This window comes from Gymnoscopelus braueri (assembly GCF_963280865.1).
Source record: "Gymnoscopelus braueri genome assembly, contig: SUPER_20_unloc_1, whole genome shotgun sequence".
Taxonomy (NCBI): Eukaryota; Metazoa; Chordata; class Actinopteri; order Myctophiformes; family Myctophidae; genus Gymnoscopelus; species Gymnoscopelus braueri.
This window is the reverse complement of record NW_027660990.1, coordinates 3,356,132-3,374,780: the sequence shown is the minus strand read 5'-3', so window position 1 is coordinate 3,374,780 and position 18,649 is coordinate 3,356,132. Positions and strand designations below refer to the sequence as shown.

At 45.3% G+C, this 18,649-nt stretch overlaps 1 protein-coding gene across 1 annotated transcript in view; it reads left to right on the top strand.

The window, feature by feature from the left end:
- Positions 1–4,690: 4,690 nt before the first annotated feature.
- The window catches only part of LOC308076661 (dual specificity calcium/calmodulin-dependent 3',5'-cyclic nucleotide phosphodiesterase 1A-like), a gene marked incomplete at both ends in the record, with an annotated part of 260,076 nt that continues 246,117 nt past the window's right edge, over positions 4,691–18,649 (top strand). The window contains one exon of the mRNA XM_080457370.1: positions 4,691–4,775. Coding sequence (XP_080313496.1) covers positions 4,691–4,775 — 85 coding nt within the window. The remainder of the gene's footprint in view (positions 4,776–18,649) is intronic.

Genomic DNA, 18,649 nt, shown 5'->3' with positions numbered 1-18,649 from the left:
AGGACAATGATAGCAAAAGGATAGTGGATGCCAAAAAGACAGTGTCAAAAAGACATTCATTGCCAAAAGGACAATGATGTCCAAAAGGACAGTGCCAAAAGGACACTGATGCCAAAAGGACAATGATAATAAAAGGATAGTGGATGCCAAAAAGACAGTGTCAAAAAGACATTCATTGCCAAAAGGACAATGATGTCCAAAAGGATAGTGCCAAACGGACACTGATGCCAAAAGGACAATGATAATAAAAGGATAGTGGATGCCAAAAAGACAGTGTCAAAAAGACATTCATTGCCAAAAGGACAATGATGTCCAAAAGGACACTGTTGCCAAAAGGACACTAATGCCAAAAGGACAATGATAGCAAAAGGATAGTGGATGCCAAAAAGACAGTGTCAAAAAGACATTCATTGCCAAAAGGACAATGATGTCCAAAAGGACAGTGCCAAAAGGACACTGATGCCAAAAGGACAATGATAATAAAAGGATAGTGGATGCCAAAAAGACAGTGTCAAAAAGACATTCATTGCCAAAAGGACAATGATGTCCAAAAGGATAGTGCCAAACGGACACTGATGCCAAAAGGACAATGATAATAAAAGGATAGTGGATGCCAAAAAGACAGTGTCAAAAAGACATTAAATGCCAAAAGGACAATGATGTCCAAAAGGACACTGTTGCCAAAAGGACACTAATGCCAAAAGGACAATGATAACTGGGGTTACTTGTGTGGACGTGCAAGACAGCGACACAGACAGAGAGGGAGAGAGAGGGAGAGAGAGAGAGAGAGAGAGAGGGGTGAGAGAGAGCTCGAGAGAGAGAGAGTGAGGATGCCAAAAAGACAGTGGCAAAAAGACATTCATTGCCAAAAGGACAATGATGTCCAAAAGGACACTGTTGCCAAAAAGACAGTCTTTTTGGCACTTGCCTAATACCCAAAAGGACAAAAAGTCAGAATTATCTCCAACGCGGCGGTCTGCGTTGACTTTTTGTCTTTTTGGCATTGGGCTTATTAGCCAAAAGGACACAAAATTCCTGCCAAACGGACACCTTTCCCTTACCGCTCATTCCTATGGTGGGTCCCAATCTTCTCTGTATCGTTCCAATTTGTGTCCTATTTGTCCTATTTGACTGATCTTCTCTGTATCGCTCCAATTTCCGCTCACTCCTATGGTGGGTCCCAATCTTCTCTGTATCGTTCCAATTTGTGTCCTATTTGTCCTGGGTTAGGATTAGGGTTAGGCTGTCCGATTTGGCCCCCAGTTACCCAGCATGAAACTGTGCTTCCACACAGACATTTTACAAGCATTTATATTCTGACACACGCGTTTTATCGCGTATAAAACCGCAACCGTGTAAATCCAAGATGCTAAACTGAGACCTATATATCTGTGGTCAAGGCAGGGTGCTCCTGTGTCAGCTTCTGCTGCACATATACTAAAATTGGAACGATACAGAGAAGATTGGGACCCACCATAGGAATGAGCGGAAATTGGAACGATACAGAGAAGATCAGGCAAATAGGACAAATAGGACACAAATTGGAACGATACAGAGAAGATTGGGACCCATCATAGGAATGAGCCGAAATTGGAGCGATACAGAGAAGATCAGGCAAATAGGACAAATAGGACACAAATTGGAACGATACAGAGAAGATTGGGACCCACCATAGGAATGAGCGGAAATTGGAGCGATACAGAGAAGATCAGGCAAATAGGACAAATAGGACACAAATTGGAACGATACAGAGAAGATTGGGACCATCCACAGGATTGAGCGGAAATTGGAGCGATACAGAGAAGATCAGGCAAATAGGACACAAATTGGAACGATACAGAGAAGATTGGGACCATCCACAGGAATGAGCGGAAATTGGAGCGATACAGAGAAGATCAAGCAAATAGGACAAATAGGACACAAATTGGAACGATACAGAGAAGATTGGGACCCACCATAGGAATGAGCGGAAATTGGAGCGATACAGAGAAGATCAGGCAAATTGGACAAATAGGACACAAATTGGAACGATACAGAGAAGATTGGGACCCACCATAGGAATGAGCGGAAATTGGAGCGATACAGAGAAGATCAGGCAAATAGGACAAATAGGGCACAAATTGGAACGATACAGAGAAGATTGGGACCCACCATAGGAATGAGCGGAAATTGGAGCGATACAGAGAAGATCAGGCAAATAGGACAAATAGGACACAAATTGGAACGATACAGAGAAGATTGGGACCATCCAGTTTTGTCCGGATCAGATGAGACCACGGGAAGTTACGGAGGTTACGGATTTGACCACTAGGTGGCGCACTGTCGAGGTCCTTGTCCATTAGACATGGGCCCGCCATGTGGAGGGAGACTCCTTTGGAGGAGAGGCCCCACTGCCGTTCCCAATCAGGAAACCCCATGCAGGTCCCACCTTTTTTAGGGTGGGAGGGGCTTGCCCATGATAGGTCGTGACCCGTGACCCTCTCCTGCTCCAAGTAGGGGGCCAGAGATGGGACAAGGTGGTTTCCCTACTCTGACTACGTGTTCTATTCGTACGAACCAAAACGCATTGACAGGAGTGCATTAAGCCAGGGTTACTCATTTCTGTGGCTACACTTCTTCCCCACGGTTGCACACTAACACAGGATAACATGCAAATGACATGCAAATGAGAATAAGCTTTCCACAGGTTCTGCCTGCACAACCGTTGAGTTAGTTGTGTGCACATTTGGCCACACTGAAGCAAATTTACCAGGTTAGCCATTCTAATCCAATGTCGAAGGACTTCCTCCTGCTGACTGAAGAAGAACTTCCTGACTTCCTTTCTATCACTCTTCACTTCTTGTTTGCCTGCTTTCTTGTCCTCTCAAGGACTTTGTCAGGTATAACTTTCAGCCTACGGTTTTCCACAGGCTTGCGGAGAGGTCCAGCTTACACTGCCACCGGCTCTCCCCTTCCTTTTCCCTCTGCATCGCTGCAGTCCTTTCGAGGATAGCACCATGCTTAGGAGGTCCCTGGGGTTCTTGCCAGGGAGAGAGGCCTTCCCACGCTGCCTCGGCTCTCTCCCTTACCTTTCCCTGGTGCCTCACGGCTTCCAGACACTCGGTGGCCTGAAATGTGGAGGTTATCCTTGCACTAAAGATCCGTTGTTCCCACTGGGGGAGGTTTCGCGAGGGCTTCCTTTAGCTCAGGGGGTACGCCTACCTGGAGTGTGGTCTACTCCGATGTTGCCTGACACGCTCCGGTTCGATAGTGGCAGGTACACCTGCCTGGAGAGTGGTCTACACCGATGTTGCCTGACACACTCCAGGCCGGTGACCGTAGGTGGACCCTCTTAGGACCTTAGAGTTAGTCGTTTGCTATTAGTTAGGGGGCATACCTATCAGGAGTGTGGTCTACACCGGTATTGCCTGACACGCTCCGGGTGGGTTGCCAGGTTGGACCCTACATACATTCCTTTAACATACAAAGACACTTCCTGGACTTCCTAGCTTACTGTTTTAGTGTTGATATCTTACTGAGACAATACTTCATTTACACTTCAATATTGGTACAATATTGGAACGATAATGGAATACATCTACCTGGCCTGGATACCCTTTTTAGTCCATTTAGGTTTGGTACAATATTGGAACGATAATGGAATACATCTGGACCTCATAGATACATTAGGACTTGGGTTACACTGCTTTCACTACCATACCTACATCAAGTCCCCACACAATAAGATAATTTTTGATTAATAAAAACAGGGCTCCGATGAAGCCAAACTGAGGACAACCCCGTTTAAACAATAATAATTTAAATGTAATGGATTAAGTAAAAACTAAACTCTTCTTCATGGTTTTCTTTATACTAAACCAAAGGAGACTAAGTCCAGATTACGGGGGAGGGTCGTTTTTCTCCTAAATATGCACTCGCCTATTAACGTAACTCCCTGCTAAACGTACACGTCACGCGCTGCGCACACGCCGTTTTTGGGATTGGTCTAGGATGTTCACGAATGATTAAAGTCTAATTAGAGTTATGGGTTTTCGGGGAGACTTGCACTCACCCATAAAGGCAACTTCCTGCCACAGGTTCGAGGTTAATCAAGGGTAATCAATCAACACACGGGTATGATCAGGAGACTGGAAGGAAGCATGACCCACGAAACATTTGTTTAATGACTAAAGAGATGCTGTGCACCAATTTGCCTCCTGGTGGCGCTGTAACAGGCCCATGTGAAACATTTGCGGCAGAGGTTCTGCTCTGGCATCCAGTGAGTCTCACTGCAATCAAGCCAACGGTGCCGGAGCTGGTCACAGACGGAAACACGGACGGACGGACGGACGGACAGGGTGCAAAACATAGTGTCGGCCATGCCTTTCGAGGGGTGCAACAGTTAATTTAACAATTTTTTTCAATCAATAAAAAACATTCTAGATGAGAGTCTTAAGTGCACAAGCAAGAGGGAAACGGAGAGAGAGGGGGGAGAGAGAGAGAGAGAGAGAGAGAGAGAGAGAGAGAGAGAGAGAGAGAGAGAGAAAGGGGGAGGGGCTTTCCATCTCTGCAGTAAGCACTTCTCCTGGGAGAGCAACAAGTGCCAATCTCTGTTGTCTCACTCAGAGAGAGAGAGAGAGAGAGAGAGAGAGAGAGAGAGAGAGAGAGAGAGAGTTGTATTGTGTTGTGTTTTGTTTGTTCAAAGGCTAAAATGACAGAGCAAGCATCTAAAAAGCAAGGACTTAAAAAGTGCCGGAGTGCCACTTTCTGCATTGATGGGTTCAGCTTCACCATCGGTAAGAGGAGTATTGTGTGTGTGTGTGTGTGTGTGTGTGTGTGTGTGTGTGTGTGTGTGTGTGTGTGTGTGTGTGTGTGTGTGTGTGTGTGTGTGTGTGTGTGTGTGTGTGTGTGTGTGTGTGTGTGTGTGCGTGCGTGCGTGCGTGCGTGCGTGTGTGTGTGTGCTATACTTGTGAGGACCAAATGTCCAAACGTATTTTTAGAAATACGTTTGCAATTACAAAAGAGATTCAGGTTGGAGTTAGGTTTAGGATTACACATTTAGATGTGTAGTTTTGGGATTATAATGGATTAGAATAGTCGATCTACAAGATGACAAGGTGTCGCAGTGCGTTGTCAATTTGTTTATCAGCTATTTTTTCCGCTTTAGCCTTACGGTTAAAATTGCCAAAAGATTGTTAAAATGTTAAAAATGTGTGTGTGTGTTGCGTTGTGTTCTAGACCAGGGGTTTTCAACTGATTTTGACCCAGGGACCACCATCCTGACTAAGAGCAACCTGGGGACCACCACTATTGTGCGTGGTGGGTCCATCATAGACCCACCCCACTTTTTTCCAGATATCCGATATTCCAATATTGTCCAACTCCTAATTTCCGATACCGATATCAACCGATACCGATATATGCGGGCTTTTTCACCAAAAGTCAACTAATTGTCAGGAATATCTAATCAAATAAAATAGCTATAATATCAACATAATATCTAAAAAAAATACAGTGATTTTGTTTGTTTTCAATGAAGTGAGTCCTGTGACTCAATGGTGAGTCCCACTAATCTTAGATTAGATGTTGGCCTATTTGACAGAGCAGAAGCATAATTGCTTTTATGCCTATAACATTAACGAGCGTCAACGAGTGTCAGCTGGACACAGACACACACACACCTGCCCTCTGCAGTGCTCTAAATGGAAAGTGACTGAGGTCTGTCTCTTTTCTCAGCAAAAGCCCTTGAATATGATGGAATATGATTAAGGATTACTGTGATTATGGAACGCTCACATTTCATATCACACACACCATACAGTGAGAACTCCTGAAACGTATTAAAAGAAAAAAAAATAGTTTTTGTTTTTTTTATTCTGAATGCATGGCCAGGGACCATCGGTTGAAAACCCCTGTTCTAGACACTCAGTGTTGGTTACTCTACTTTGTGGTTCAAAAACACGCTACAGCCAGATTTATAATTGTATGGTGGTGTCGAGTGCCACATATAGCTGATCTACAAGCTTGCAACGCTTCGCGTGCCAAATGTAGCTGATCGCTGGTCGCGGATGTGATGTGTTGTGAGCTTGTAGGTGCAATTGATGAGAGGCATGTTCATGAATGTATGGACGGATGGACGGACGGACGGACGGACGGACAGACAGGCAGATAGATAAATGCAATTTCAAGCTGTAAAAAGTAAAACGTCATGCATTTTTTTTACGAAAACATGATTGTATTTGAATACATTCAAACCCTTATGCCAGCTAACATTAGCACACTAGCTATCTACATGATGTAAACAGCCAATGTTAGCACACTAGCTAACAACATGATGTAAACACTGCCTAATAGTTCAGAACAGTGCACTGCTACGCCTCGCTAAACCACACACCCACTGCTATGTCCCACTAAACCACTCCAATCTGGGTGAAACACCTAGATTTTAGTGAGTCATGTTTCAATCCGGTAAGTTCAATACTTCCGACGTTGAAAGGCTGAATTGATTGAATATTTTGTAAAAGTACAGCAGTACGATAGAAAAGCCAAATGGATTAATCACAAAAAAAAGCTAAAGGCTTGTTTCCATTGTGGCCCATGTAAACATTCGACAGCTATACAGACAACAATACTACAACATACAAACGGGACGAAGAGAGAGTAACCATTTATCAGCTTAATTTTCATGTTCCAGTTCCAATTTTGTTTTTGTTTTATCTTGATTGGATAAAATTGGTATCCTGACCTGAACATGTATTTTCTGTTTAATAAAGAGCTGGAGAGACATGGAGACTCCTGTTGCTGAACAAACGACAGGAGTCACAGCAACGAGTACTATCAGAATATAGAGCCATTAAACACTTGTTTTAACCAAAGAAAATCACTTATACTACCGTTAACATTATAGATATGAGTTAGATGGTGATATTAAAGATTAGTTAACCATCTTAAACAGAACACAACACTGTGATCTCAGAATCAGAATCAGAATCAGTTTTATTGTCACATCACAGGTTTACAAGGTAAAAGAGTGGGTGAAATTCTTTTTTGTACATCGTTCCCATCGCAACGTTAGTTTCCATAGAAAGAAGAGGGGGGGGGGGAGAAGAAGAGGGTGGGGGGTAAGTGGGAAGGAGATCAAAACAAGAGAGCAACAGAAGGCCAGACAAGTTATCTACATATTTACAAATTACCTGAGATAATAAAAACTAAAAAAACTAAACTAAGGTGCCTGAGCATAGCAGCAATGTATTGTATACTGTGCATGTTATACTTATACTGTGCATGATAGACAATGGACGTTAAGGTGCTTAGAGGAAAAGGAGCACAATAAAAAAGACCAAAAAAAAAGTCAGTGCGTTATACAAGGGATTAAGGTGCAAAAGGTCAGTGCGTGTCCACCTAGAGTGGACTGACCCTAGTATAATCCGCAAGTAGCTCCATGAGAGAGTGCAACAAAAAGTCATTTGTACCTGGTGTAGTCCACAGGTGTGTCCGAGGGGGGGCTAAAGTCCAAGTCATTGTCCCTGGTATAATCCACAGGTGTGTTCAGGAAGAGCCAGAAAAGAAAAGGCTGCTGAACAAGGCCTATGCCTCATCCAGGCTTATTCCCCATTCAGCATTCTGACAGCAGCCGGATTGAAACTACACCAATACCTGGTGGTGGAACTCTTGATACTGCGGTAGAGCCCCTTGCCCGGTCGCGGTCGTTGTAGGGGGTTGAACAGTCTGTGACTTGGGTGGGGACCTAATTATATTGTGAGGACCTAATTATATTGAATGCATCTTTTGTTAATGTTTCATCTTTGGTATCTGGGCAAAACAATAATATTCCCAAATACAGGAGGATACGGTTTGTCTTTGATACTTAACATATTCCCTGCCATTGACGGAGATCTCAGTCATTTCAAATCCACCCGTTCACCGCCATTGACGGAGATCTCCGTCTTTTTATTTTGAAAATTCCACAAGAGGGCACTCTAACGCAACTTAGGAATGATCTAGGACCCTGAAAGAAGGAATGGATGGATATGACGTCATCCCCCAAAAAATGACACTCTCGTCCACTCCTTCTTTATCAGTTTTAGAAAAACGTTCCTTTCTCTTTTTTTCTAATTTTTTTGTGAAAACGGCTGTTATACAACAGCCGACCGGGACAAAATTGTCAAATTCCAGAACTATGGCCATCTCAATGAGGCTTGTTTTGCCGTAAAGCAAGAGGAACGGAGATCTAGCAAAGAAATGGCCATTTCACTGCAGGAAATACTCAGGAAGTACATTAGCTTATATTTTTTTAAATGACGTAATTTCCGGGTCTGTCGTCATCAGGCAGTGAAAGCATCATTCATAGGATAAAAATGAATAATAATGATAAAATGAATATCAAATGTCTAAAGTTGCCTCAGCGCAAATCCACTGTCATTAAAAAAACAACCTGAAACATAAGAAAATAAATAGCTTGTTTCTTTTTTCAGCCCTCCTGACTTTTTCCCCCTCCTGCTCTCCAAACATACACGCTCCACTGTGACCTTGTCAAAACGGGGGGTATGAAAGGATTGTGTGTGCCAAGTTATTCTGTAACGAGGCAGTGCTGAGTGGCACTTATCGGAGAGAGAGAGAGAGAGAGAGAGAGAGAGAGAGAGAGAGAGAGAGAGAGTGCGAGCGTGCTGCGTGCGTGCGTGTGCCTGAGTGTGTGTGTGTGTGTGTGTGTGTGTGTGTGTGTGTGTGTGTGTGTGTGTGTGTGTGTGTGTGTGTGTGTGTGTGTGTGTGTGTGTCGCCATGGGATTTCCTTCTGGTATAATCAGTATTGTTCTGATTGGAGGAGCGGGGTGCAGGGAGTCCAGGGAGATCAAAGTTGTTGGTATTGTGAAGTGAGGACCGTGTACAGTCTAATGCCTTTTTCCTTCATGAATGAATGCCCTATTTCATGCAAGAACACGGCTTGGGTGACAAAATGTAGCAAACATTGCTGTGTTGTGATCTTGTAAAAGTTCTTTTACATTTTTATTTCTTTGCTTTTTTGGCAAAGTGGTTAAGAATGTCTGTTTTTTTTGTTTTTTTTTATAAATATTGAACCAATGAAAAGTATTTTGGATAAATAATAACTAAATTGGGATCCATTAGAACACAGATTACTATTATTATTAAACACAAATTCCGGAAACGTAATTATTTTAGACACGTTTCCACCTGACAGTGAGGATATCGTTGATGTCGAGTGGAAACCTTTTATGTCCAAAACTGTTCATTTTTTAAATATAAAAAAAAAAGGTTTGTTGTGAGCTTGTAGATCTGCTATTTTCACTACTTGTGTGTGTACGAAAAAACTGGAAACGTGGAGATATGAGGTTTCTGCCCGACAACAACAACATGTTATGTGCTGGGAGGCTCCCTGCATTGCGTCATAGGACGTTGTGCAGGGTTGTTAAAGGTCGCGTTCTCTTCCCATCTTCTCAGGCTCTCGAAACCAGTGCTCCTCAAACATTTTCTTGTCAAGGACCCCCAAATGAATAGGACCAGAGACACCCATACAAGATTTGTGAGATTGTCCTCTGTGGGTCCGCCAACATAGTCTGCCGGATCACCAGTAACATGGGAAATTTGTCCCCCTTGGACAAACCCCACATCAAAAACCTTTTTGAAAATTACTTATTATTCTCGATTCAGAGCTCAAATCTGGCAGACAAGTGACATCAGTGGTACAATGAATAGTGCACCATCGCAAGGATCAAGCCTTCGTCTCTTCCAGTGACCTGTTGAGAGTTGTTCTCATGCTAATCTTCTCAATGCTGGACTACTGCAACGTCCTCTATGCTGAACTCGCTGATATCTCTAGGTTGTCCTCAGATGAGCCCTCCATTGTCGCTTCGAGTCATCCCGGTACTTCATACATCTGGCCAGCTCGTTGGTGCTTTGCGCTCCTGCATCTTTCTTGAGTACCTCCACGTATGTTAATGTGTGACGGCCTCGTGACCGATGCCCGTGTGTTGGTTCAAATTGCTGGCTGGCAGCTCTTGATGTCTTTGTCTATCAGTGTCCTGCTAGGCTCATTCTGCTGGCTCTTATTTTCTTGCTCACCATTGGTATTCCCTCATACAGATTCTTGTTGGTAACATGTGCACTCTTGCTGATGTTACGTACTGCACGCAGCATTCTGGTATAGCACCCGTCTAGAGACTTCTCCAGGGTTGGCTTCAGGGTCCAGCATTCACTGCCATATAGGAGAGCAGACTCTACCGTTGCATAGAAGAAACTGAGTGGGACTCTCAAACGTCTGCAGCTGACAGAGTAACTAGTAACTAATGTTTTAATTGAAGTGGAATAAAATAGGTGGGGTAGAAGTAAAAGTATTGAAAATTGAAAAATACCTCTCAAAATTGATCTTAAGTTCAGTACTTGAGTAAATGTACTTAGTTGCTTTCCACCACTGAATAACACAAAGGTCAAAATGTAAAAAATGACAGCTGCATTGGCCCTTCATTTATCAAGCTTTCACCCCCATAGACCATATTCACACGGCGGCCATGTTTCTATGAAGTCAATGAAAGTAGCCACCCCGGGTGGCGGCACTTTCAATGTTAAATTCCAATATGGCCGCCGTGTGAATATGGTCTATACTGCTTCTTTTCAGTGGTGTAAAGTAACTAAGTACATGTATTCAAGTACTGTACTTAAGTACAGTATTGAGGTATTATTTTTTACTTTACTTGAGTATTTCCAATTTGACCTGTTATATACATTTAGAAAATGTGACAAGTGACATTCTGCATAATGACTTTGTTTCCTTTTTTAAGTACATTTTTTGTACTTTTACTCAAGTAAATGTGTATTTATGTTTCTTGTAACATAGTATTTCTACATTGTGATACTTTCACTTACTGTAAACGTAAACAAATTAAGTACTTCTTCCTTCACTGCTGATCTGAAAATGTTAGCTTTTCAATCTGTTATTTTCACTATATCTGAATTCCCCCGTCCTAGAAATGTTGTGGTCAAAATGACAACATTTGTCTTTAAGATATAGTGTAGTGAATGTATCCAAAAATACAAATATACAATAAATATGGATAAGGTATACGGGTTCATCAAACAACAAAATGCTGTGTGTGTGTCTGTGTAGGGTGCTTGATGACAGTCACCATCGGGACCATTAGTGTTAGTTGTGACATCATCGTGTGTGTGTGTGTGTGTGTGTGTGTGTGTGTGTGTGTGTGTGTGTGTGTGTGTGTGTGTGTGTGTGTGTGTGTGTGTGTGTGTGTGTGTGTGTGTGTGTGTGTGTGTTTGTGTGCTGTAATGAGGTCTCCATAGGGTTCTCGGGTACCAATAGCAACAGGCTGGAAAACACACACACACACACACACACACACACGCGTGCGTGCGTGCGTGCGTGCGTGCGATCACACCTCCATGATGTCAACACACACATGGAAAAAGCCATTGTCACTTGCTGATTACTGCCACTGATTTATCATCACACACACACACACACCCCCCCCCTGTTCTTGTACATATTTCTTTCCCCTCTTTTTAATTTTTTTTGTTGTACATAGTGTTATATATTGTTTTTGGCTGTTTATTTTGTAATGATATTTGAACTGTGGTGCCACTATATATGCCTATGAATTAAATACCAAGGCCCTCATTGGAAACAAGTCCGCAAGGACTTTTATGAACGGACCTGTTAGACAAAGTATTTTAAAATGTAACTGTGCTGTTTTACATTTTTTGCCTAATAAAATATTCAATCAATCAAAAAAAACACACTCACACCCCAAAAAAGTTCAATAAACATCCTGAGTGTTCCAGCCAGTGTTCCCTAAACCTTTGCCTGCCAAATCGCTATATGGCCTCTGGCCAAATGCCAAATGATTTAATAATAATAATAATAATATTATTTATAAAATACATTGAATTTATAATGCACCTTACATTTGAAACAAATCTCAAAGTGCTACAATCAGGGTAAAATTATAGTGTAAAACATGCCAAAGCTAATAAGAAAATAATAATAATAATACAAAATAATACAAAATAAAATAAAGAAGAAGAAGAAGAAGAAGAAGAAGAAGAAGAAGAAGAAGAAGAAGAATATATATAATAATAATATCAACAGAACAAGTGCTCTCAGGTGGTCAGGGAGATCATTACAGAGTGGACGAGTGGCGGAGCAAAAGGACCCATGATACAGAGTATGGTCTTGTTTGCATGAACCGCATGAAAATCGTTTGAGAATTTCAGAGAGTTATGAATATTGTCTCCGCCAGGCCGAAAGGCATGGCCAAAACTATGTTTTGCACCCTGTCTGTCCGTCCGTCCGTCTGTCTGTGAGCAGCTAATCTCCAGCACCGTTGGCCCGGTCACTGCGAAACTGTGCACACACACTCCCTTGATGCCATTTCAGAACCTCTGCCAATTTTTCAGATTGGCCTGTTATAGCGCCACAAGGAGGCCGATTTGTGCAAAACACATTTTGGATATTACTCCTACAGATTGTGTCCAAACATCACACAAATCGGTACACAGTATCTCTATAGTCATGTGATCAGCACGGATCTGTCCGATTTTCCATATTCCATCCTGATTGCCTAAGATTGGCTTCCAAAGTTTGCAGGATTGGTTTGTTTTGAACACAATGCTTCAAATCATGAACGCAGCATGTAATTTCCGCGCAATTTTGCACGCACATTCCCACTAGCCGGGTAAACCATCCCCCTTCCGGAAATCCAATTTGCATTTGATTCCAGGAATTGGTCTGACCTGCAGACCTGTATGGGCAATTTGGCTGTGGGCTGGAGCTGGGCGGTAGTAATACCATTGACTGACAACCCCTTCAGCCAATCAGCAGTTCGTTACAGCACCACCAGAGCAACGTGATGCAAGCAGACTTTTGAAAGGGCCATGCTGAAAATAGGTTGTTTTATACGGATAGATGCGTGTCACTGCTCGCCCCTGCCGGTTCTCAGAATTTGTATTTTTAAATAGGCTCTGTCATGATTAATTGACCACATATATGAAGTTAAACAACTAAATTCTATACGAACGATATCTTAAAAGTAAATTCCGTGCCTCAAAAAATAAGTGAGATTTCCGGAAGGGGGATGGTTTACCAGGCTACATTCCCACTAGGCCGAGGAAGAAATGCCACTTGAAAATGTTCAAATCAGCCTCATGGTGGCGCTATAACAGGCCATTTCGCGTTTTTACCTTGTAACAGGCTCGGACTGTGTCAGAGAGCGTTTGTGGGTGTAATGACATGCACAAACACAGGTTATGGAATTCCCCACTGGCAAGTGGCCAGGGCATTTATTAAATAAAACAGTTCAGGAAAACACAACTAAAAGTCTCTGTCCCTCTCTGGGAAATAAACTATATCCTCTCCGTCCGTAGAGCACTCCTGCTCTCCTCCTGCTCTACACACACACTGCCATCAAACATTTCTCCTTCCTTGATTTCCACCTGGCCCAGGTGGGTGTAGCCTCTCTGCAGTCCTTAGATTGGCAGCGGTTGGAGCCAACGAGAGGGAATGTAGGAGGCCCCTATCACCATGCCTCTCACCCTGTCCCTCACCCCTCTACACACCCCCCCTCCCAGTGTGCGCCCAGTTGGAGGGGCGACCGATGTCCAGAGGGCGTCTCTCCGGGACAGGGCATCCGCATTACCATGCTTGGCTCCAGACCTGTGAATGACAGAAAAGTCAAAATCTTGTAGAGTGAGAAACCATCTAGCTACCCTGGCGTTAGTGTCCTTTTTCTTTGCCATCCATACGGCGCATGGTCAGTTACCAGCGTGAACCTGCGTCCCAGTAGGTAGTATTGGAGGTGGTCTAGTGCCCACTTAATCGCCAGCCCTTCTTTTTCCACCGTGGCATATGCCTTTTCCCGGGGGTCCAGTTTCCTGCTGATATAGAGTATGGGGTGCTCCTCACCTTGAAACCCCTGTGCAAGCACTGCCCCGATCCCCACCTCAGAGGCATCAGTCTGCACAACAAACTCCTTGCTGAAATCCGGGGTCATCAGGACTGGCTGTGTGCAGAGGGCCTCCTTCAGGCGTTGAAAGGACCTTTCTGTTTCCTCCGTCCAAGTCACCATGTGAGGCAGGGCCTTCTTCGTCAGGTCTGACAGGGGGGCAGCTATTGTGGAGTAATTAAAAATAAAGCGAGAATAATACGATGCAAGACCCAAGAAACTTTTTACCTGGGCCTTGTTCACTGGTCGGGGCCACTCTTGGATTGCCTGGACTTTGCGTTCCTGTGGTTTCACATTCCCTCGTCCTATTGTGAAACCAAGGTACTCTGCGTCTTCCAGGCCCAGCTTACACTTTTTTGGGTTGGCTGTCAGGCCGGCTTGACGAAGGGCCTCCACCACTGCTCTGAGCCGTAGGAGATGGTCCTCCCAGGTCATGCTCTGTATGACCACATCATCCAAATACGCTGCGGCATACTCACGGTGGGGTTTCAGAACTCTGTCCATCAGTCTCTGGAATGTGGCAGGGGCCCCGTGCAGACCAAAAGGCAGAACGGTGTAGTGGTAGAGTCCAGAGGGCGCTGTGAACGCTGTCTTCTCCTTTGAGTCTGCTGCCAGGGGCACCTGCCAGTACCCTTTGGTGAGGTCCAGAGTGCTGATGTACCGGGCATCTCCGAGGCGGTCGATGAGTTCATCTACCCTGGGCATAGGATATGCATCAAACTTTGAAATGTCATTTAATTTCCTAAAATCATTGCAAAACCTTTTCGTGGAATCAGGCTTGGGTACCAGGACCACCGGGCTGGCCCACTCACTGAATGACTCCTCTATGACGCCCATTTTCAACATCTTCTGGACCTCCTCCTCAATAACAGCCCGTCTGGCTTCTGGGATTCTGTAGGGTCTAATTTTTACCTTTTTGCCGGGATCTGTCCAGATATGGTGTTTTATGGCCTTAGTGCGGCCTGGTTTAGAGGAGAAGACATCTGTGTTTTGTTGCACCAACTCTTTCATTTGTTGGGTCTGGGTTTTAGAGAGTCCTGGGCCATAGGTCACCTCTTCGACCGTATTTCCTGCAGGGGGGATCAAAGACATTTGCGGGGACACAGACATCAAAGCCTCTCTAGCATGCCACCTCTTTAACTCTTTGACTGCCAGAGTATTTTCATAAAGTACTCCCCCAGTGCCAGCAATTTTCGTGTTTTTTTATTTTTATATTTTGAATTTTTCTCATGAAAATAATTTAAGGGGACATAATGTAAAGACCCAGCACAAATCCGCCACTAGAGTGCAGCACATGACTGCTTGATCAGATCGTTGGGTCTCTCTCAGCCTTCTTGGTAGATTAGACAGGGAAAAACATGAAAACGGAAGTGACGTCGTCCCAGATTGTTTTGATCGCCAAAATGCCGTCGTGATACACGACGGCGATGACTGATCGTCACCCAGACCATAGATTATAGAAGAGAAACTGTCCGTTTGTCCGTCATACCGTGTGAAAGACCGTTTATTTACCTATTTTGGACGAAAATGACTGGGGAAAAGAATCAAAAACCGGAAACGGAATCCAGGTCATGAAACCGGATGCAGATGTCCGTGAAGTAAGTGGAACTCGAGAATAACATTGAATATTAAGCAGCATAGCGCAATCAGAGATTAAACAATGAACGCGCGTCCAGCGCGTCGAGCGCGTCGACGGCCAACTGGACAAAGTAGCACTTGACGCGTTATCGCGTCGTCCGCAGTCAAAGAGTTAACAAATTCACATGATAAATTTGTGCCTTCTTTCGACGGCCAGGCTGGCTGACTTTATAGTTCACTGGCCCCACCTTTTCTATGACCTCATATGGTCCTTGCCAGGTGGCTAGAAACTTGTGCTCTGTGGTGGGCACCAGCACCAGCACCTTATCGCCCACCTGGAATTCTCTGGTTTGTGCCCCTCTGTTGTAGACCTTACTCTGTGCTTCTTGCGCTTGAGCCATGTGTTCTCTCACCAGCGGCCACAACACCTTCATACGGTCCCTCAGTGTCTCTACATGTTCCACCAGGCTGCGGTGAGGGCTGGGTTGCTCCTCCCACGTCTCCTTAGCAATGTCCAGCAAGCCACGGGGTGTCCTCCCATACAGGAGTTCAAAGGGGCTGAATCCTGTGGAGTCCTGAGGGACTTCTCTGATTGAAAACATTAGTAAGGGTAGCAGCTGGTCCCAGTTCTTGCCATCTCTGTCCATAACCCTCTTTAACATGTCCTTCAATGTTTTATTAAACCTTTCCACTAAGCCATCGGTCTGCGGATGGTAAACAGAGGTGCGGAGTTGTTTTACCTGAAGCAGCTTGCACAGATCTTTCATGATTTTCGACATGAAGGGGGTCCCCTGGTCCGTCAGGATCTCTTTGGATATTCCCACTCGGCTTAACAGTTGGAATAGTTCTCGAGCAATCCCTTTGGACGCCATCGTTCTCAGTGGGATGGCCTCTGGATACCTGGTGGCATAATCAACAATAACCAGAATATACCTATACCCCTTTGTGGATTTGACCAAGGGCCCCACAAGGTCCATCCCAATCCTGTCAAAGGGGACATCAATAATGGGGAGGGGAACCAGGGGATTTCGGAAATGGGGCTTTGGCGCCACCCTCTGGCATTCAGGGCAAGTGCGGCAGTAGTCTTCTACTGCTCTTACCATACCAGGCCAATGGAATCTCATTGCAATCCTCTCCTTCGTCTTCTCCACCCGTAGATGAGCGCCTAGGACATGACTGTGAGCTAGGTGCAAAACAGTGGGGATATACGGTCTAGGCACCACCAATAGTTCTTGGATCTGACCGTTAACCTGGCGCCCGTAATACAGCAGTTTATTTTTTATCATAAATCGGGGATATGTCAGTTCACTCACCCCGGGGGCTTCTTTCCCCTCGATCTCTGTGACATTGCTGCGAGCGTGCATCAGGTTTGGGTCTTCCAGCTGAGCTGTACCAAATTGTCCCCTGAGACTTGGCAGCAGTAACTCTCCACCCTCGGCCTCATCTGAGCTATGGCTAGCTGGGAAGGCACGGAAAGGGTTCTCTAGGTCATCATCTGACGTCGGCTCTGCTGAGCTGCTTTCATCCCCACCCGGGGCGACACAGCCGAGCTTGGTCCGGTCCTTTGGGGAAGAAGGCTGGGAGGGGGTTAACTTAGTTCTGCAGTTTGATTTTGTTGGACAAAAGTGTTTTTTCCCACTCACCTTCTTCCTCTCTCTCAGCTTTGAATACAAGGGACAGTCATGGCCTATTAGGACCGGTACAGGAAGATGGGGGACCACACCCACTCTCATGGTGCAGCGGCCCTGTCTTGTGGTGAGATGTATGACCTCCGTTGGATACTCTTTGGTGTCGCCGTGTACACAGGACACCGGCAATGGCTTCCCTGTATGCGGACGGTTAAGTAGGTGAGGTTGGATGAGGGACACCATGCTTCCGGAGTCCACCAACGCCTCTGTCTCTATACCATTCACCTGGACTGGAACCAGGCGAAAATAATTTTCATCCTTCACCCAGCAGGAGTATTGCATGTGGCAAGGCCTCCCGGAGGACACCTCCGTGGGCATCTCTTCATCCCTAGAGGGACAATCCCAGGCGAGATGGCCGATCTCCCCACATTCAAAGCACCTCCTTCTGTCAGCCACAAATGGTTGACGTTTGCGTCGTACCACATCTTCTCCTTGTTGCGGCCCCCTTCCCTCTGGGGCGGGCTTCTCTGTGGCTCTCTTTGGCCGGGAGCTTTCGGGGCGGTCCATCCTACCGGCTTTCAACATTCCCGCTGTGACTTGATGACTTTCAACCAGGTTCACAAGTTCATCAATACTCACAGGATTTCCCTGGCTCACCATTTTCTTCGCGTCGTAGGGCAGCGCTCTGATGAACTTATCCATGATCACTCTTTCCAGGAAGCTCAACTTCTCTGCCTCATGGGTGAGCCAGGCCCTAGCGAGGTCGTACAGCTGGGCTCTGGGCGATGCCTCAGTGTTGTATTTCCACTCGTAGAACCTCTGGGCTCTAGCGTGGAGACTGAAGCCATACCTGGCCAATATTTCCTTCTTTAGAACTTTATAGTCTTTTGCTTGTTCCGGGGTAAGGTCTAGGAAAGCCTGCTGTGCAGGCCCGGTGAGGAATGGGCCTACCAGGTCCGCCCACCCAGCCTCTGGCCAGGCCTCTCGCGTGGCAGTACGTTCAAAGGACACCAAATAGGCCTCCACGTCATCGCTGTCCGTCATCTTCGGAAGGAACCGACTGGGGTTAGGTTGGTTGGGCTGGTTTGTGGCGGGCTGAGAAGTTGGAGGGGCCAGTGTTGCAGTGCTCATCATCCTCTGGACCTCAGCATGGAGGAGGACATTTTGCCTCTGTTGTTCAGCAAGCATCTCCCGGGACATGACTTGCTGCTCTCCAGAGATCCTCACCAACTCCTGCAACAGCGCTTCCATTCTGTCGAACTATTGTGCTGTCACTACACACCTGCTCTCTGCCCGGATTCTCCACCAGTGTAACAGGCTCGGACTGTGTCAGTGGGTGGGTGTAATGACATGCACAAACACAGGTTGTGGAATTCCCCACTGGCAAGTGGCCAGGGCATTTATTAAATAAAACAGTTCAGGAAAACACAACTAAAAGTCTCTGTCCCTCTCTGGGAAATAAACTATATCCTCTCCGTCCGTAGAGCACTCCTGCTCTCC